At 47.4% G+C, this 21554-nt stretch overlaps 1 protein-coding gene across 1 annotated transcript; it reads right to left on the bottom strand.

Moving 5' to 3' along the window:
• Positions 1 to 141: 141 nt before the first annotated feature.
• On the bottom strand, positions 142 to 21554 carry SDHC (succinate dehydrogenase complex subunit C; the record flags this gene model as incomplete). The annotated part of the gene is given in 4 exon segments (XM_073609390.1): positions 142 to 3394; positions 5553 to 5716; positions 7886 to 7947; positions 21451 to 21554. Coding segments are annotated over 4 exon segments (435 nt in total), but the record flags the coding sequence as incomplete, so codon positions are not given.

Below are 21554 nucleotides of genomic sequence, written 5' to 3'. Positions count from 1 at the left end.
CCATACGGTTGTGGGAGAGCGGCATTCTAGAAGCAGACAATTCCTTTGTCTTACATTCACCCTGAACAATAGGGACTTGTGTTATGATATGGAAGAATCACGAGCTGCGCCCCCCCGATGAACAATGACAACTCACAATCATTATTTAAGAATAGATTTTTATTGAATTATACAGAAGGCGATCTCGCTTATATGCCGTATAACAATGCGGGAAAATGTTCGATTGTCAAAGAACATATAAATATATCTAATATTAGATTTTATATATTCACCCAGTAATTTGGTTTTGGCAATTTTCACCATTATTAGGGGCGGGGTCAATGGACATAAAGTTGTATGAACAATGGGAGATGGATGGAGGACGGCTTGAATGAACGAATCTGTACAGAGGTTGGGTAATGTGGAGGTAAATTCCCTTCTGGAACAATGAATATAAGGAATGGGGTGATTGGAGATTCCCTTCATGTAGAAAATAGAAAAAAAAAAAAATAGAGCAGAACAGGAGACCACAAGATCATCCATGAGCGATGGTTGGTTGGAGCAGAACAGGAGACCATGGCGGTACAAGAACATCAATGAGTGGTGGTTGGTTGGAGCAGAACGGGAGACCATGGCGGTACAAGAACATCAATGAGTGGTGGTTGGTTGGAGCAGAACGGGAGACCATGGCGGTACAAGAACATCAATGAGCGATGGTTGGTTGGAGCAGAACAGGAGACCAAGGCGGTATAAGATCATCAATGAGCGATGGTTGGTTGGAGCAGAACAGGAGACCAAGGCGGTATAAGATCATCAATGAGCAATGGTTGGTTGGAGCAGAACAGGAGACCATGGCGGTACAAGAACATAAATGAGTGGTGGTTGGTTGGAGCAGAACAGGAGACCAAGGCGGTATAAGATCATCAATGAGCGATGGTTGGTTTGAGCAGAACAGGAGACCATGGCGGTACAAGAACATCAATGAGCGGTGGTTGGTTGGTGGGGAGGACGCGGGCTCTAGAATAAACTCAGGGCGGGTATAAAAGAGTCCAGCTCCCGTATGTTGGGTTGTTGATGCAGGGTTGCGGGGGGGAACAGATAACTACGCTAATCACTGACCCTCATGACGGTCCTTAAAGCAAGGATAAGCAACCTGAACACTATAGCCATTGTGGAACTACAAGTCCCATGAGGCACTGCAAGACTGGATAGCCACAGGCATAACTCCCGTCAGAAGGGGCATGGTGGGATTTGTAGTTTCACCACTACTGGAGTGCCGAGGTTGGCTAAAAAAGGTAAGTTCACCTTTTCACTAAAAACGAAAAGGTGAAGGAACTCCATGGATCTTGAACACCCCTGAGAACCCCACTACACATAGCGTCCGGGAATGCCCTGTGCTGCTGGGGTAGGGGTCTATAGATTGTTCCCCCATAATACACAGCCCTGGAGTGAGTATCCATCATAAATGCTGAGGCATGTGACCATGCTGGCCAATGAGTATTCACTCCGGGGGGGGGGGGGGGGGGGGGTATTGCAGAGTATGGACCACCACCCTTCTACACTTTTGATACTATGCACACCATCATCATCAGCACCTCTGGGGATTGTCTAGCTACACTCATGGCTCTAAATATTTGACATTTCATGCAGGACTTCTAAATTCGAGGAGGTCATTTTTCCATGTTAAATGGGCTGTAGTGCAAATCTGCAAAATGCACAGGTGTTCATTTTTACAACTCTTGGCCTTTTTCTCTTTGGAACGGAGTTTCTCTTTAAGCCCAAAGCTGATAATTTTTTTTCTGACACACTCAGCTGGATTTAGACTGCATATTTAATCAGTTCTCCATTACATTTGCCCTTTCGGTAATTCCTACACAAACTGAAGAATTCTAAATGCCGCTTCCCACCATCCACCCGGACAAGAGGAGCCATTGTGTGTGAACAGAGAGGAGCTTTGATCCGCAGACAGCTCAGAAAAGTCCCATAGAAGAAGAAACTTGTTGACGGCTCAGAAATAGACATGAGGAGCCGCCCTGGAGGGGGGGGTCTATGGAGGATCCTCCGACTCTGAAGGGTGCTGAGCTATAATTGGGAGCAGCCATTCTACAAGGAGATGTCATCCCCAACTGAAGGACATTTAGTCCGCTCTGTGTATTATAAACTTATAAATCCAAGAAGGCAGTGTGCGACTCTCCACGCAATGCTGAACTATCAGTTCTGGGTGGACCGACCCCTTTAATACTATAAGATCTGATACAACACTGGACCTCTCCAGCCACAAATCAAACAAGGACTGTGGAAAAAATCACAGACACTGGTTTTTCCCTTTAAATGCCACGCAGCCATTGGTCAGGGTATTAAAAGGCACAGATTCCATTTCCAAACACTACAAGGGCAGAGCTGAACCTTCATCTCCATGAAAAGACCTACAAAGTGGACCTGTCAAAGTCCTGACTACGATCTTGTGGGCTGGAACTGTGCGCCTCTCAAAAAAAAAAAAGCTTCCCTTTGATAGAGACATCTTGTCCGAGTCCCTCCCGCCTGCTGCCCATTCACAGAAGCCTTTGTATTTTGTGCATGAGTTCACCTAATACAAAGGCTTCTGTGAATGGGCAGGACAGAGAGCACAGTAAGTTATCTTCCTGGAGCACAATAAACCAGTTGGGTGTGAACGATAGAGATAAGTCTATGAGGTGGCGGCACCTTGGTGGACTTAATTCATGGTATGCCTAAACAGTAGCCCAATTCCCAGATTTCAGCTTTAAAGGAACGCTCGCCTCCTTTTACAAAATTAAGGAAGCCACTTTGGTGATGTGAACCGGTATCTCAGAGGAGGACACCCTATCAATTTACTAGGAGATGCTAATGAGGGAGGCAATTGATAATGCATCAGAAAAGGTAGACCATGAGCCAATAACAAGCCTAAGACCTAGTGACCTGTCTGTGACTTGATGCACCCGGTGCCTCCCTTCTATAGTGTACTAGAAGGCTGGAAGGTTCAGCTCAGCTACCTTTCACACATCTACAAGACAAGTGCTCTTGATTAGTTCTAAAAGGCCATTTCTAGCATCTGTGACCAGAATGGGGGGGGTTTAAGACGCTGACCCTGGCCCAGCTTACATTCTATGAACACTAACTTTGGTAATTCGTTTGGCCAGAAAGATTTAGATGCCTCTGAAATGGGAGTTGACGAAGGGAAGGGGGAGATCTGTACTGGAGGTTTCCGGGGAAGACCGTGGAGCCTTCCTCTCTTAGAAGATTTGGAGATGAAATAATCAATGGGTGATGTCCTGTTAGCAAAGGGTCCTAATTACATGGCGGCAAGGCCGGCTGCTGACAGCAGGGTGAGGGCTAAGACGATGTAACCGGTTTGGGTGACTTGAGGGATCTTGAAGCCTTTTCCCAAATCCCAGGCCTGTGAAGACAAAGAAAGGGAGGTGATGGTTAGGAAGGGGTGGAGATTTACCAAGACTGGAGCAATGCTGCATGGCAACCAATCAGCTTCTAGCTTTCATTTTCAAAGTTTATCTATGAACAATCTGATATACATTTCCACATTGTATTTCAAGCCTTCTCCTATTACTCTGAACCATCTTTGCAAGCCTTGTGTGTGAACCTCTATGGAGGACCCCATTTCCCTCCTGGAATTCTGGGACACATATGTCCTGTGAGTAGGCACTGCTGTGTCACACATTTCACAAAGCCTGCCTTCTGAGCTACAGAGGAGCTGAGGAGGAGTTTCAGGAGGTGGAGTCAGTACAGGAATCGCTGCTTACAGGCAGCAGGGTACCATGGGACATGTAGTCCTTAGAAATGGAGAAGCTGCAAAGCATGCTGGGAATTCCAGGAAGTTGTAGAAAGACGGCCAGCAGACAGACCGAACTCACGCCACAAAAGGAGATTTTTCAAGTAATCGTATACTGGATTGTCAGTGATAACTATTGTTTGCGCAATGCTGATCTTATAATGGAAAGTGTATACTGTACTGTGTCCAGAGATCCCCTATAATCACTTCAGCTCCAGAAGGTTTTACCCCCCTTCATGACCAGGCAATTTTTTTTGCCATTTGGCACTGAGCTACTTTAACTGGCAATTGCAACGCTGTACCCAAATGATATTTATATAAAATTTTCTTTGCCACACAAATGGCTCTTTTTGGCGTTATCTATCACCGCTGGGGTTTTTATTATATAGAGACAAGCCCACAAATTGTGAAAAAAAAATTTTTTTTTACTTGGCTATTAAAATATATCCAATAAAAAAAAAAAAAAATTGAATAAATAAAAAAAATAAATAAATAAAATTCCTTCAGAAATTTAGGACAAAATGTATTCTGCTACATGTTTTTGATTAAAAAAAAAAAAAAAAAAAAAAAATGCATCACCAGACTCAATATTCAAGCACAATATGAACTATTACTAGCATATAAAAATGACTCTATAGCCAAATTAAAAAAAAAAAAAAATGGCAATAATAGCTAAATAATCCAAGAGCCTCTAAATATAAAAAAAAAAAAAAAAAAAAAAACACCTGTGATATATAAATTATGAAACCGGATGGCAACGACAGCATTTTGTTATTGTGATGAAAGCACAACCTAAATTTATTTTCTTCTCCCCCCCTCCTCAAGCAGTATAAGATCTTGGGGGTTAATCTCTGCCTACAGTCAGGTCCCATTAGGGGTGGGAGGAAATTGACTAACAAGAATTTAGAAGCTTGTAATCTTGTATTTCTTTTCCTTTCTTGTTCCTTATTGAATGTTTAATACCAGACCAGACATTGATACAATGCGATATGGAACTATTATATGCTATAACTGTTGAAATTTATCATCAATACCAACAAAATCAATAAAAAAAAAAAATGTATAATATATATCTCAATAAGTGTACATGGATTGGTTTGTGTGAAAGTTAAGCCTTGTACACATGGTACGATTGTTGGCAGGGGATTGTCTGTTGACAGACTGTTGTCCTGAAATCTTACCGTTAGTACGCTCCTTTTGACAATTTTTGTCCAATTTTTAGCCAACAAATGTTGGATGGCAGGCTAGTAAATTTTCGGCGGACAACGGCTTGACGTCAGATTTTCATATGGTCAGTACACAAGTCTGTCACACAAAAGTCGAAAGCACAAACACGCATGCTAGGAATCAATGCTCACCAAACACAAAATTAGCAGAAGTGGCCCAAAGGGTGGCGCTCAAGAGCTGAAATTCCTTGTAGTACGTCACTACGTTGGTGTCTGTGGCATGACAATTGTGTAACGTTAGTATGCAAGACAGGGTCACAACACACACCCTTTTGACAAAAATCCAGACGCTCGGTTGGCCAACAATCGTACCGTGTGTACGAGGCTTAAATGTCTACAAACTATGGGAAATATACTGGAATTTTTATTTCATTTATTTTTATACTACTAATGGTGGTGATCAGTGACTTATAAAATTGTACTGTGATAGTGCAGAGGGCTCACACTGACTCCTGAAAGTGTCAAACCCCAAAGAGACCAGCTCTCAATACAGATCCAATTTACATGTGACCGTCCCTCCCGGGCACACGCCCGCTACTCACCAAGTGTCTGATGCCGTTCCACGAGTGGTATGCCACGGGGAAGGCCAGGGCAAACTTTGCAGCGTATATGAGCGTCGGGCCCAGACTAAGAGATTTTACCAACTCCAAATGTGACGCAAAATCTCCGGGGAGAACCAGAGACGCCACACCGAACAGTGACACTCCTGAGAATGAGAACATAAAAGATCAATTCAGTTACAGGTTGGCACTTACCTATAAACTTCACCTACCTCCTATATTCTATATACAGGGGTATTTTAACCCCTATGACTAAGCCCCCCGCTTGGCGCGGTGGGGTTGACATTAGGGGTGTGGTCTAGCGGAGAACTCGTAGGCTGAGGTTGCTCTTTATCTATATGGGATGGTCAGGAGTAGTGCCGATCCTTTCACTCGTACTTGTTGGCTTCTTTTAGGTCTGGTTCACATCTATGCAGGTTGCGGTTGATGCATTTCGCTGGACCTTTTTTTTTTTTTTTTTTTTCCACACGAGTTGATGAGTTTTTAATGCGTTTTTGGAAGGGGTCTGTTGTCTTTAGGGTTGCCCCGATAGCACTTTTTTTTTTTTCCAGTATTCACCGATAACCAAAACTTTTTTTTTTTTTTTTTTAATGTCATGTGACAGTAGTTTATTATTTTATTACCAAAAAAAATTATATATATTTTTTTATACATTATATTTTATTTATTTATTTATTTATTTTTTCACAAGGCTTTCTTTTTTGGGGGGGGGGGGGGGGGGGGGGATTTTTTTTTTTTTTATTATTTAATTTTCTTACAAATTTAATTTTGAAATATCACAATTTTTTTGGCATTTTTTTTTTTGCCTTTGGTGAGATGTCAGGGGTCTAAACAGTCCCCTGATATCTCCCCTTTGAGACAGGGAAAGGGACTGAGGACAGAGATTCCCCAGCCCCTTTCTCTCTAGCCTTAGCTACACTGACAATGAATGAACAGGAGACAGAGGCTCCTCTCCATTCATAAACTGAAGCAGAGTAAACACAGGTTACAATGTTTCAGTTATGAATGGACAGTCAGTGATCACTGACTGCTCATTCGGAAAAGGAAGGAGCCGGTAAATGACAGATTTACCGGCTCCTTCCTCCATCTTGAAAAGATCCGGGGCAGGGGGAGACCGGTGGAGGAGCCGGAGGAGGACATGGGAGGGACCTGAAGGAGTCATTGACAGGTACCCAGCTCCCACTTCCTCTCCTGGCGCCGAGCGGAAGTTCACCTCTCCCTCCCTGCAATCTTCTGGGACACGTCATAGGGTCCCAGAAGATTGCCCGGCCATTCAACACAACACAGCGCGACTCACGCATGCGCAGTACGCGCCCAGCTGTAAAGCCACAAGCTATCACAACCGGGCGCCCTTACTTGCAATGCCGGCGCCGTGGTGAGGAGGGGGGAGAGGAGCGAGGCTTCATACGCCCCCATTGCTGGACTGTGGGACAGGTGAGTGTCTGTTTATTAAAAGTCAGCAGCTTTACCTTTTTGCAGCTGCTGACATTTAAATGGATGGAACTCCGCTTTACGACATCAGTCTGGAGGAGTGGGCATTCCTAGGCTGGTTGTATCTGCATAGGGAACACCCACCTGTGATGCTGAGCCTCCATGTTGGAAAGAGCCGATATCCGATAAGCGTAATGGGTGGACAAGGGACTGCAAGATTGGGGAGCAAAGACCTAGATCAGGGATATGCAATTAGCGGACCTCCAGCTGTTGCAAAATTACAAGTCCCATCATGCCTCTGCCTCTGGGTGTCATGCTTGTGGCTGTCAAAGTCTTGCTATGCCTCATGGGACTTGTAGTTCTGCAACAGCTGGAGGTCCGCTAATTGCATATCCCTGACTTAGATGATGCTGGACGTTCTGCAGCCAGGAAATGAGGCGGAGCTCCATCTGACTTGCTGGCTGGATCTAACACACATGGTGAGAAGCTCACGGTGTGCAGTGACAGAGTCAGCAATTTCAGTCCAGGAGAGGAGCCGGTACAACCAGTGCAAAACTGGAGGTCAGATGTTGTATTGTCCTTGCAAATAAATGGTGTGACCTTCAGTCACTGTACAAACTGTCACAAAGCAGTTCCTATTTAGGCACCACCTCAAACCGATGTCTCTTGGAAGCACACTGCCTTGACATTAGAACTAGGTGGACTTGTGTCTTTTTTCAACCATAGTTACAACTACGCAACATGGAGAGAAGCCGGTCCTCTTCCTCTACCATAGCAGCACTGGTGGTGGTGGTGGTGGTGGTGGTGGTGGTGGTGGTGGGGGGGGGGGGGGGGGGTTTCATAAATCTGCTGTAGTAAGAAGAAGACTGTGGAAGAATGCTCACCCGCGGAGAGGGCAATGCCGGTACCTCTGTGTGTGATGGACATGAACATCGGCAACGACCATCTGTGAGAGAGAAAACAAAAAAATGAAGGTCAGCCTCGGGCAATGGCAGAACGTCAGAGTAAGTTATCTTCAGTATAGAAGAGAGCGGCTCTAAACACTCCACAGCCAAATCAGTCCAACCCCGTGTATGGAGAGCAACCCAACATCCCCTAAAATACCATCTATAGAGCGCCCCCACCCTCACCCTCCACACAATACATAGTTTGATTCAGATTTCCTGAAGTACAACATGTGCTGACTCTTCATTAGTATTTCATCCACACCTTCCGAATCCTACGTCATCTGTACACCACGGGACTTTTTGGGAAGGTTCTCTTTCAGTTGCGGTCAGGAACTGGTCATTTTCACCCCCCCCCCCCACTTGCCAGGGCAATTTTGTAATAAACCTTTACATGGTATCAGTTCAGAGGTAATCATAAAATATGTCCCTAGAACTATTGCTTTCACTCCAAGGTTCGAGGCGATACCTCACATGTGTAGCATCATTGCCATCTATAGATGTGTGCTGGACCTATGTGTACCTATGCATGCAGTGCTTTTACAATTTCGTTTGTAATTATTTTTTATTTCAACCCCCTAATACTTCTGGGCCCCGATTTCAATCCACGAGTGCCTCGGCCATCCGGAAAATCTCCTTCCCCGATGGGCTGAGAGACAGTAGCAGCGCCATTGGCTCCCGCAGCTGTCAAAGTCAGTTATCCAATCAGGAGAAAGGGGCGGGGGGGCAGGGCTGACCCGCGGCTCCCTGTCTGAATGGACACACAGAGCTGCGGCTTGGGTGCCCCTCCCATAGCAAGCTGCCTGCTGTGGGGGGGCACCCGACAGGAAGGGAGGGGGTCAAGAGAGCCAGCGAGGGACCCGAGAAGAGGAGGATCTGGGCTGCTCTGTGCAAATCCAGCAAGTATAACATGGTTGTTATTTTTAAAGAAATAAAAAAAACAAGACTTTATTATCACTTTAAGGACCCTGGCTTGTAAGCTCCTTGAGGGTAGAGACTGATGTGAATGTACAATATACATGGAAAGTGCTGCATAAATGGTCAGCGCTATACAAGTACCTGTAATAAATAAATCATCGTCACCTCCAATCATTGTCACCTTCAGGTCCAATTATCAGAGGATCCTGGTACTTTGTTGTGGCTTGTGTCATATCATACTTACCTCTACTGTGCAGCTCGTTTTGCACAGTGTGGCCCCGAACATCCTCTTCTGGGGTTCCCCGGCGGCTCCTCTCCACATCAGATAACCCCCTAGGAGAAGCGCTCTTCCGAAGGGGTTACCTTGCAGGCGCGCTCCCGATTCCAGCATTTGCGTCCATAGACACGAATGCCGGACTCGGCCCCGCCCACCCGACACTCGAGTCATTGGATTTGATTGACAGCAGCGGGAGCCAATGGCTGCGCTTCTATCACACTATCCAATCAAGAGCCAGGAACCCATGGAGAGAGGGACAGAGCGTCCCCGCCGAACAGATGAAGGGGCGCAGGTGGCTGGGGGGGGGCGGTGACTGAGTTATTTCCCCTTAATGCATAGGATGCATTAAGGGGAAAAAAAAACAAAACACAAGGGTTAGCAAACCCCTTTATTACATGTCAACCCGACCACAACCATCCCATGTGATCTTTTACCACGCTCATTTCCAAAGTTATTTTCAATCTTTTCAAATCCGCAGTTCAAAAAAGTAGAACTAAAACTTGATTTACTGCTTTCCCAAAAGAATGTTAGAAACGTTCAGTAAAATGTGATGAAATCCTTAAAGTGGTTGTTAACCCACTACACTACGATCATGCCATCCCCTCCGTTATAGAACGCTGTGTCCCTGTGCCTGGGTTATATATAATAAAAAAAAAAATGCTGATTATACTTCATCTCAGAGCAGCTCCTGGTGCTCACGTGACTCCTCAGCTTTCTCCTCCCCTCTTCTCTGGCTGATGTCAGTGGCAGTGCTCGGCCCCGCCCACTATAGCTGTCAGCCAGGCAGAGGAGAGAGCCGAGGAGTCCCATGAGCACCAGGAGCCGCTCTGAGATTTAAAAAAAAAAATAAAAATAAAAAAATGCTGATTATACCTCATCTCAGAGCGGTTCCTGGTGCTCACGTGACTCCTCGGCTCTCTCCTCTGCCCGACAGCTATAGTGGGCGGGGCTGAGCACTGCCACTGACGTCAGCCAGAGAAGAGGGGAGGAGAGAGCCGAGGAGTCACGTGAGCGCCAGAAGCCACTCTGAGATAAGGTATAATTAGCTTTTTTTTTTTTTAACAAAGCAAAGGGACACATAGCATTATATAACAGGGGGGATGGCATGATCGTGGTATAGATACGATTGCACCAGGAGGGGAGGATCGTGGAGTGGACAGAGCTTCACAGGCAGGCGGTGGAGGACACAGGAGAGCAGAGCTGTGAATGACGCAGGCACGCAAACTGACCACGGTGTCAGGGCTCAGCAGCCGTGGTCAGTTTACAGGAGGGGAGGGTATAGCCAGGCAGGATCAGCCATGTAATTCAGGTGATACGGAGGGGGGGAAATTACACAAGCACTGTGCTGTTATTCATGCTTTAAGAGATCAGGATCTTTTTTTTTTTTTCGTAACAAAAACACACAACACACTTTAAAGCCCAACTTTGACATGTTTGTTATTTACTCAACATAACATTTTTTTCATAAAAATTATAATATAATATTATATATCTCTTGTAAGCTAAGCCCAATCCATATAACACAAGGTCAGCAGTTTTCTTGATACCTTTTCAAATCAGTTTTCGCAGAATGAAACCAGCACCCTTCAATCACACTTCCAGCCTCGGTTCACACTGGGGGCGGCTTCAAAGTCACCCAACTCTGAAGCCGCCCCACACAGTGCGACTTCAGTGCAGCTTGCAAACAACTTCAGTAATAGAAGCTGCTCCGAAGTCCCCCCCAGGGAGTGCAGAAACCTTTGTCTACGTTCTAATCGGAGTCGATTAGAACGGTTCTATTTTACTGAATGGAGTGTACAAGTCACCCTAGTGTGAACCGAGCCTACTTGTAGCAGCTTATCGATTTCCATTCCATATCGATGGGTAATATGATGATTTTTTTTTTTTTTATTAGGGAGCTTTGGTGAAATATCAGGGGTCTAAACAGGCCCCTCACATCTCCCCTTTGAGACATGGAAAGGGACTGAGGATAGAGATTCTCCAGTCCCTTTCTTAGCAGCTTCAGCTGCACTGGAGATGAGTGAACAGGAGACAGCGGCTCCTCTCCATTCATAAACTGAAGCATTGTAAACGGTGTTTACGGTGCTCATTTATTATGAATTGACAGTCAGTGATCACTGACTCTGTGCATTCAGAAAAGGAAGGAGCTGGTAAATTACCTGCTCATTCTCCTGCAAGGGGGAGGGGGGGGGGGGGGGGGGAGACCAGAGATGAACACGGAGAAGGACAAGGGGGACCGGAGATGAACAGAGGAGAGGGCCACGGAGGAGCGCATCGAGGGGGAGGGACCGGAGATGAACCATGGAGGAGCACACCGAGGGGGAGTGGAGATGAACACGGAGGAGAGAACGGGGGGGGGGGGGGGTGTGGGGGTGTGGGGGTGGCGGAGGAGTATGGGGGGACCAGAGAAGAACACAGAGGAGTGCACCGAGGGGGAGCAGAGGAGGGGGGGGGGGGGGGTGTCGATCCGGACTGGAGATGAACACGAAGGAGAGAAGGGGGGGGGGGGGGGGGGCGACGACCGGAGATGAACATAGAGGAGCGCACCGAGGGGGAGAGGACCGGAGGAACCCACGAAGGAACACAGAGGAGAGCTCATAGGGGAGCTGGAGGAGGATACAGGGGACACTCAGGAACAAATCAGCGCGGTGGCGGGGTTGTTATAATCACCGATCTCCCTGTGTACTTCTCCTCCTCCTCTCCCCTCAGTGGCTTTCGGCTGCTTTATTGAAAGCCACACAGGGAGACCGGTGATTACAACTTCCCCACCGCCACACCTATTGTTCCTCAGTGTCCAGGTGTCGGGTGAAGCATCTGGAGCATTTGCACAAGTACTCCTGTAAATACTCAGTATCGGGACAACCCTAGTTTACAACATTAAAAACCCACACCTGTACGGCAAAAAGGCATAATGAGCTAGTATGCACCTCATATTAGCTCATAGAACGAAGCGTTGGCATTGCATCCTGGTCACCGCTGAGGGAGGTGACATTTCCCCCTCGGCATTTCTTCCGGGTTCACTGCTCTGGTGTTGTGAGTGGCCGAAACCGCGACGACACAAAAGACTAATTTCCGGCAAGGAGCGCTGATTTTTCGCCAGCATCCGCCAGACTTTTAGATCGCATGCGCCGCTGACGTCAGCGGCTGCATGCAAGGTGAATATCTCCTAAACCGTACAGGTTTAGAAGATATTAATTTTACCTACAGGTAAGCCTTATTATAAGCCTTAATATAGGCTTACCTGAAAAGGAAAAATGTGCTAAAGGGGTATACAACCACTTTACGAACACTTACCTGTCCAGGGATCCTGCGCTGTCCTCACAGGGGTCGGTTCTTCAATGGTTTTCGGGTCTCCGAAGCAGGCTGTGATGCCTTCCTCCTGCCTATGAATGGTCACAGGTCCCAGAAGCCTGCGGACGAAGAGGGGAGGGGAGGGGGGGGGGTGCAAAGTGTCCTATCAAGATTGTATGGACCATAAAAAAGGTACAATAAAATACTCAACTAGATGTGCAGACATGCAGTACATTGCACCCAGACACACTGCACATTACTATGTATAAAAGGTACTTACTGGAGTATTTTAGTGCAACTTTATGGTTAATACAACATTGCTGCAAAGCATCTTTGCACACCCAAGTTGCTATTGGGGGCTCTTGCACACAGTCCAGCTGAGCCCGTTAATCATAAAACATGAGTGCACCATACAGGTGTATGGAAAAAAAAATAAAAATAAAAATCTATTTTTTGCATACCCAAAAATGGACGCAATCCAGCTGAAGAGCTCAGAAAGTGCTGGGATAAGCCTATATTATAAGGGATGTATCTGCATTGGGGGGGGGGTTCTATCATTAAGACAATACCATGGGGATCCATAAATAGAAGGTCACCCAGCAGTAAAAGTTGCCTGGAGGACTCTTCTCTATGGGCCGTATTGATGAAGCTCGGGGTGGGCAGCACTGGCACCGACTTTCCCACAAGGGCCAAGTTAGCACATTCTGAGAGGGAATTTGTCAGGAATGTACTGAGTGGGGAGCCGCAGAGCGTGCGCTTATCTTCACCCCTTGTGTCCAGATAGCGGCGTTATTCATGGAGCTGCGGGGCTCCGGTATGTGAGCGGGCGGGGAGGGGAGGACGGCGCTGGCAGCGACTTGAGGACTAAAAACAATACGCAGCGGCTGGTGGCAGGAGGGTCGGCTTTCCCTGGCGAGCAGCGCTGAAAAATCAAGCCCACTGTGGTGGAATTCTCACAGGGCTCTGTTCTGATACAGACACTCCATTGATAAATAGTGCAGTCACTGGGGACCGGGACTTAAAGGGAAACGGACATTTAATAAAATGGATTCGTCCTTTAAATCTGCCCCTGGAATCAAACGTTTCCAGGAGTGGCAGGTGCCCGGTCCCTGGGCTGCTGTTAGAAATCACGGGCCCCGTACAGTCTACCCGACAGGGAGGGACAGTTAGGCCCCTTTTAACACTTGTGCGACCTGAAAGTCGTGCGATTTTGCCGCGAATTTAAGCAATGCCCGTGTAATGTTGAGATCTAGGGACCACAAGTTGCCTCAAAGTCGGACCAAACGTATTGCAGGGACTACTTTGAAGTAGCTGCGACCCAAGTTGCACAAGTGTGAAAGGGGCCTAACTGGAACCAATCATGTTTAGTCCCCGCCGTAGCTGAAAACTAGCGGGAATTAAAGGAACAGGAGCCGGCAGCGCTGCGAAGGACTGGGGGGGGGGGGGGGGGGGGTTTGGGGCTGGTACAGCAGGGGGAAAAAAAGAAAATCAGATCGTAGACAGGAGGAAAAAAAAATCAGATCGTAGACAGGAGGGGGTGATCAGTGCAGCAGGGGGGGTCAATTATTGGAACAGATTCCTCTGTGTGGTTCTCCCTGCAGCAGCTGGAAAGATGGCTCCTCCCCCTCTCCTTCCCATCAGCTTTCAGCTGCTGCAGGGAGAACCACACAGAGGGATCGGTTCCATAAATTGACCCCCCTGCTGCACTGATCACCCCCTCTCTGTCTACAATCTGATTCCCCCTGCTGGCCCAGCGTCCCCCCCCCCCCCCCAGTTTGTGCCCCCTGTCCTTCACAGCCCTGCTGACTTCCCATCCTTTTATTCCCACCAGTTTTCAGCTGCGGGGCGGGGGAGTTTAACTACAGGGGGATCGGTCCCAGTAACTGTCCCCTTGTCACACCGATTACCACCTCCTGAACACGACCCGATTTCCCCTGTTGCCCAAAGCCCCTTTCCTCCAAATCGCTGCCGGTTTTCCCTCCTCTCATGCCTGACAGTTTTCAGCTGCTGCAGGAAGAGCCACATAGCGGGATCCAGTAATTGGCCCCCCTGCCACACATATGCGGGTCCTGTTAAAACAATGTACCGCGCTGAGGGTCTGCTACCAGCACGGAAGCCGACTGGTACCAGAATGCTCCTCATACCAACGATTGGAAGCTTTCCAATCATGTGATCACTGACTGCCAATCACAGCGGTCACGTGAAACCGAATGCCTGTCTCCCAGATTTTAGGGCTGGGAGGCAGTCACCAAGAAGGGGTTAATATGTTATAAGAGATCAATACAGTATGTTTCACTTTGGTTTTTTTTTTTGCACATTAGCCCTGAAGAAGGGGCAGGACTTTCCTCTGAAACGCGTTGGCTGCATTTGATGTCCTGGTTCACACTATGAATCGCCTATAAATCACACGCGATTCATTGCGGTGCAATTTGCGACCCTTAATTTTAAATGGGCTCAAACCGCACCAAAGAAGTTGTGCATGCACCAGTTTTAGCAACTCACCGCAACCAGATTGCATGGTCGTTTAGTACTATTCGTTTCGGTGGAGGCAAACTCACTGCAGTTGTGTGCCGCTTTTGGTGGTATGGTTAGCATTGCACTGACACCTTGCTGCAGAGTGCAGTGATGAAGGGAGGGAAACTCAAACTCAAATCCTTCCATATCTCAACAGTAAAAAATAAAAAAGGTTAAATACCACACAAAAATATGGGAATGCAAAAAACATAATAAAAAGCTGTAAGGCTCTGGGTGTTGTAGAGTGCAGTAGGGGGGCTCTGAAGCAGGCTTAGTGGCCTTACAGGGGATATATTTTCTGGTGGGGGCTGGGGAAACTATGGAGCACTGTTTGAGGTTAAGGAGTTTCCCTATGAAGAGCTAGAGGCTCTGCAGCAGGCTGGGGGAGCACTGTGAGATGTGATGAGGGGTGTGGTGGAGTTGGTTAGGGAAGTCTATAGCAGACCTGGTGGCCCCTGTAGGGGATTCGTGTTTATGAGGGAGATCTGTGGAGTATGAAGGCCCTCAGAGAGCCTAGGGGGACCGTGAGGGCAAAGAAACCCTCTGGTGAAAAAAAAAACATCCCGACACAGGCACTTCAGGTCTAGGCACCAGAAAGGGGAGGTCCAACAGCCACCAGCCCATGGAACATAAAAACACTGCAGTGTACTCCTGGAGGGGTTGGAGACACAAAACAACTGGGGAACAAGGGAGGGGATGGCCTTTTAAACTGTGGGTTGGGTAGAGCCACTTATCTTTTAAGTAGCTGTCCTAGAAGAAGAGGAGGAACATTAGGGTTGTTGAGGGGACTCTCTAGCAGGCTTGGTGGCCCTGTAGAGAATGAGGTTTCTGGAGGAGGATGGGGTCACTGCGAGACATCGTTGGACAGCTGGGAGTGCTATGAAGGGGTGAAGGCTCTGCAGCAGGCTGAGCAGCACTGGGGGGGCGGGGGGGGGGGGGGGGGGTGTTGGGGGAACTGTGGACCACTTTGGGCGGCATTGTTGGGAATTAAAAGGATCTGCAGCAGGCTGAAGGAAAGCAGAGCCCTGTGGTTGAGAACCAGTAATCAAGGGAACGGCAAAAGGAAAAACATGGTGCAGAGTGGGCCGGGCCTCCAACACTGCTGTAAGATGCGATTCCAGTGAATGAAGATTGTTGCCATCTTTTAGTCCTGTGTTATATTTATTAAAGTGGTTGCAAAGGCAGAAGGTGCATTCTAAAAAAAAGCCTTCTGTGTGCAGCACCCCCCTAATACTTACCTGAGCCCCATCTCTACACAGCGATATCCACGAGTGTCTCAGTCACCCAGGACTCTCCCCTTGTGATTGGCCTGAGACACAGCAGTGGCGCCATTGGCTCCCACTGCGGTCAAAGTCAGTTAGCTAATCAGAAGAAGAGAGAGAGAGAGAGAGGGGGCAGAGCCAAACCGCAGCTCCATGTCTGAATGGACACAGAGCCTGCAGCTTGGCTTCGGTGCCCCTATAGCAAGCCTGCTGGCTTGGGAGGGGGGGGGGGGGTACCTCAACAGGATGGAGGGGCCAGGAGTACAGAAGTGGGACCCGAGAAGAGGAGGATCCAGGCTGCTCTGTGCAAAACCAACTCCACAGAGGAGGTAAGTATAACATGTTTATTACTTTAAGGCCTCATGCACACTGGACGTTTTTACAGCTGCTGTTTTTGGCTTCAGACATTTCTTTTTCTACAGTCAAACTCTCCATCATGTTATCCTATGTGCATCCTATGTGTCATGCACACATAGGCTGTTAACTGTTTTTGGCTGGGGTGTTTTTTGGCTGTAAAATAAAATAAAAAAATACACCAAAAATAGTGGGTTCTGAGAAGTTTTCAGCTGTAAAAATGCTCTAACGTTAAAAAACGCAGATAAACGCTCAAAAATGCGGCCTCACCAGCGGTTAACGTTTTTGATCTATTGAAAAAAAAAAAAAAAACACCACACTAAATTAAGCCAACGCGAAAAGACGCTATTGAAAAACTCACTGCAAAGCTACTGGCGTTTTTAGAACATTATTTTAACGTCCAGTGTGCATGAGGCCTAAAAAAAAAAAACAAAAAAACAAAAAACAAAAGGGAAGAAGACTTTACATTCACTTTAAACTTCAAATCAAACTTATATTTTTGGCAAGATTAATTTTAGTGACAAACTTCATTCTCATTATTTCATAACATACATGTGAACAGGCAAAAAATTTCGCTCGAACACCATTAAAGTCTATGGAACATGAACAATCAAAAGGTGCTAATTTTAAAGGCTTATATGCAAGTTATTGTCATAAAAAGTGTTTGGGGACATGTATCAATGCAAAAAAAAAAAAAGTTTTAAAAACGGACGTTTTTTCGGGAGCAGTGATTTTAACTAATGCCTTAACAATAAAGTGAAATATTCCTTTAAATTCGGTACCTGGGGGGTGTCTATAGGATGCCTGTAAAGGGGCGCATGTTTCCTGTGTTTAGAACAGTCTGACAGCAAAATGACATTTCAAAGGAAAAAAAAAGTCATTTAAAAACTACTCCGGCTATTAATGAATTGTGGATCCCGGCAATACAGATAAAAGAAGTCATTGATAAAAACGGCATGGGATTCCCCCACAGTCCATTACCAGGCCCTTCAGGTCTGGTATGGATAGTAAAATGGAGGGCCACCCTGAGAAAAAAAAAAAAAAATTGCACCAAAAATCCTAAAAAAAAAAAAAAAAAAAAAAAATTAAAAAAAAAAAAAAAAAATTTTTTTAAACTTACCTGAACCCTTGTTGCTAGGCAGTCTTCCTAATCTGCCTCTTTCTATTCCGCAGCGTGTTCTGCCACCTCGGTGAGCGGCCCCGTTGTCTTCTGGGAACTGTGTGTGTTCCCAGAAAAACCACGGGGCCATTCACAGAGCGCTCGCGCTGTGCGCAGTAGGTAACTGGCAGTGAAGCTGCAAGGCTCCACTGCCCGTTTCCCTTAATTAGGATGGCGGTGCCGAGAGCCGAGGGACGGGTCGGCTTTGGGCGGCCGACATCGCTGGCACCCAGGACAGGTAAGTGTACCTTTTTAAAGTCAGCAGCTACAGTGTTTGTAGCTGCTGACTTTTAAAAAAAAAATTTCGCTGGCCGGAATCCCACTTTAAGGTGAACCCCCTGCCAAGATCTATTTAAAAAAAAAAAAAAAAAAAAAAATGGCGTGGGGGGTCCCCCCAAAAATCCATAATAGACCCTTATCCGAGCACGTAACCTGGCAGGCCGCAGGAAAAGAGCACCCCCCCCCCCGAACCAGTACCAGGGCCACATGCCCACAACATGGGGAGGGTGCTTTGGGGTAGTCCCCCCAAAGCACCCTGTCCCCATGTTGATGGAGACAAGGGGCCTCATCCCCACAGACCCTGCCCGGTGGTTGTGGGGGTCTGCGGGTGGGGGGGCCTATCAGAATCTGAAAGCCCCCTTTAACAAGGGATCCCCAGATCCTCAGGGGTACAATTGTACCCCTACCATTTCACAAAAAAAGTGTCAAAAATGTTTTAAAAAAAAAACTAAAATAGCCAGTTTTTGACAATTCTTTATTAATGTCTTTACGTATACAGGTGACCCCGCCCCCCTCTGACCACCCGGGGACTTGCCTAGGGACTTCCCTCAGTTATATAAGAGCTGTCACAAGAACAGAAGCGTCACACAGCGGGAGACTCCCATTGAGGCGGATCGGTCCAGAGAGAGAAGCGGGGAAGGAGAAGCCGGAGGAAGATGCCGGAGGAAGATGCCGGAGGAAGAAGCAGAGGAAGAAGCAGAGGAAGAAGCAGAGGAAGAAGCAGAGGAAGAAGCAGAGGAAGAAGCAGAGGAAGAAGCAGAGGAAGAAGCAGAGGAAGAAGCAGAGGAAGAAGCAGAGGAAGAACAAGATGGAGGAAAAAGAAGAAAACCGAAGGAAGACCAGAAGAAAGAAGAAGCGAGGAAAGAAGAAGCCATTAATAAAAAGGAATTGTCAAAAACCGGCTATTGTCTAACATTTTTGACACTTTTTGTGAAATGGTAGGGGTACATTTGTAGCCCATTGACCAATTCACACAGTGGGAGGGGAGGGGGGCAGGATCTGGGGGTCCCCTTGTTAAAGGGGGCTTCCAGATTCTGATAAGCCTCCCACCCTCATACCCCCACAACCACCGAGCAAAGGTTGTGGGGGATGAGGCCCTTGTCCCCATCAACATGGGGAGATGGTGCTTTGGGGGGGCTACCCCGAAGCACCCTCCCTCCCCATGTTAAAGGCATGTGGCCTGGTACGGTTCAGGAGGGGGGTGCGCTCTATCGCCCCCCCCCCCCCTTTTCCTGCCAGGTTGCGTGCTCAGATATGGGGGGTCTGGTATGGATTTTGAGGGGGACCCCCACGCCATTTTTTTTTTTTTTTTTTTATTTTGGTTTGGGGTTCCCTTTAATATTCACACCAGACCCAAAGGGCCTGGTAATGGCACTGTGGGGGCAATCCCATGCCGATTTTTTTCAATGACTTATGTGTATTGCCTGGTACCGACTATTCATAATAGTACTTTAGTACTTTTAAAATGACTTTTTTCCTTTAGAAATGTCATTTTACTGTGCGACCCCGAACATAAAGCTCATCACTAGTGTTGAGTAAATAGATGCCAAATATGTCAAACCTAAAAATTGTGACGAGAACAACTACAATACCCCACACTGCCTACAGGTGGCATTTTAAAAGCCTTTACTATAAATAATGCCTCTAGATTAGGGCTGGGAGATTTTCCAAACAAAAAAAAAAAAAAAAATCTGCGATTTTCTTAAAAAAAAAAAAAAAAAAACACACCACTCGATTCACGATTGAAATTTTTTTATTTTTTTTGGACACCGCGCCGGTCCTGAGGAGTTTTTAGGCAATGCCGTGGCTTCAGCCTAGTCCACGGCGTTCAGCCTCGCGGACTAGGCCGTAGCCGCTGCCTAACCTAAAAACTCCTGCCCACAGCTCCTCAGGACTGGCTCGGTGAAACAAAAAAAAAAAAAAAATAATCGATTTGCTTAAATTTTGAATCGATTTGACCTCTCAACTCGATTCAAGATTTAAATCTATTTTTTCCCCAGCCCTACTCTAGGTGTGTGTCGGGGGATGGGGTAAGGACTTGTAACCATTGATTTTAGTCAGAAGTGATCAGGTCACATCTACAATAAAGTCCAGAGATATCATGAAGCTCAAACTTTTGAAGTAATATTAAACCCTCATTCTTTTAGCTTAACAAACTGAGTACAATAAAATAAAAAAAAAAAAAAAAAAAAAAACAACTCTCCTGTGTTAATATTCTTACCCCAGCAAATACAATTTACACTTCTCAATGTTGCTGGCTCCTGTTTTCTCAGTGCTGCTTCCCTGAGATAACTGTGCAGTCTATAGAAGGGAGGGGGAAGGAAGAGGATGGAGGGAGCAGGAAGAGGATGGTAGAGCAGGGAAGAAAAAGCAAGTAGGAAGAGGAGGGAGGGGGGGGGGGTAGTGGAAGCAAGGAGGGAGCAAGCAGCAGGAAGGAGAGTGAGCGGGGAGGAAGCGAGCAGGAAGAGGGGGAGGGAGACAGAGCGCGCGCGAGCAGGAAGAGGGGGAGGGAGACAGAGCGCGCGCGAGCAGGAAGAGGGGGAGGGAGACAGAGCGCGCGCGAGGCAGGAAGAGGGGGAGGGAGACAGAGCGCGGCGCGAGCAGGAAGAGGGGAGAGGGAGACAGAGCGCGCGCGAGCAGGAAGAGGGGGAGGGAGACAGAGCTGCGCGCGAGCAGGAAGAGGGGGAGGGAGGACAGAGCGCGCGCTGAGCAGGAAGAAGGGGAGGGAGACAGAGAGCGAGCAGGAAGAGGGGGAGGGAGAGAGAGCGCGAGCAGGAGGGAAGGAGCAGAGAGAGGGGGGGAGGAGGAAGGAGAAGTGGGAGAAGGGGGTGGGGGGGGGGGGGGGGGAGAGGAAATGTGGAGCATGAGGAGGGGAGAAGAGACGGTGAACGCAGTGGGTTGTCTTGGCATTCTAGGTTATGAGGCTGCATATCTCTATGCTGACACCCATTATTCAGGCAGCGCCCCCTGTTGTCAGTACCAGGAAGTGGGTCCACACCAATGATGTACAGCAGAGTGTATGTACAGAGGGGGTGGCAGAAAGAGGTTGCAGAAGATCAGCAGCACTGAGAGCCGGTTCACACGGGGGCGACTTGTCAGGCGACCTAGCCGCCTGACAAGTTGCCTCCCGCTCTGTACAATGGAACCGTTCTAAGGGGAGCGACGCAAGTCGCTCCGACTTAGAAGAAAGGTTCCTGTACTACTTTGGGGGCGACTTGCATAGACTTCTATACAGAAGTTGTCTTGCAAGTCGGGTGAGGCGACCTGCAAGTCGTGCCGCTTCTAATGTGAACCTACGCTGAGGGTTTTATAGAAGATGAGGCAATTGTTAAATGATACAATAGAGAATAGAGCAACCTAAATGTCATGTGGTTGGGGTGGGGAGGGGGATCTATTTTAGTCCTCAGAACCCCCTCCACACACGGCTCAGACTGGGGATGGGGTCACTTACTGATAAATAGTCATGTGGGGTGACACGGGGCGATTCAGACGGGTGTTCTTCTCCCAGTACCGATCCATCTCCTGCTTCGCTGATGTCCCCATAGGGAGAGCGCT

Source organism: Aquarana catesbeiana, linkage group LG13 (assembly GCF_042186555.1).
Source record: "Aquarana catesbeiana isolate 2022-GZ linkage group LG13, ASM4218655v1, whole genome shotgun sequence".
Lineage (NCBI taxonomy): Eukaryota > Metazoa > Chordata > Amphibia > Anura > Ranidae > Aquarana > Aquarana catesbeiana.
Note: the sequence above shows the minus strand (reverse complement) of the source record. Positions and strands in the feature narration are given on the sequence as shown.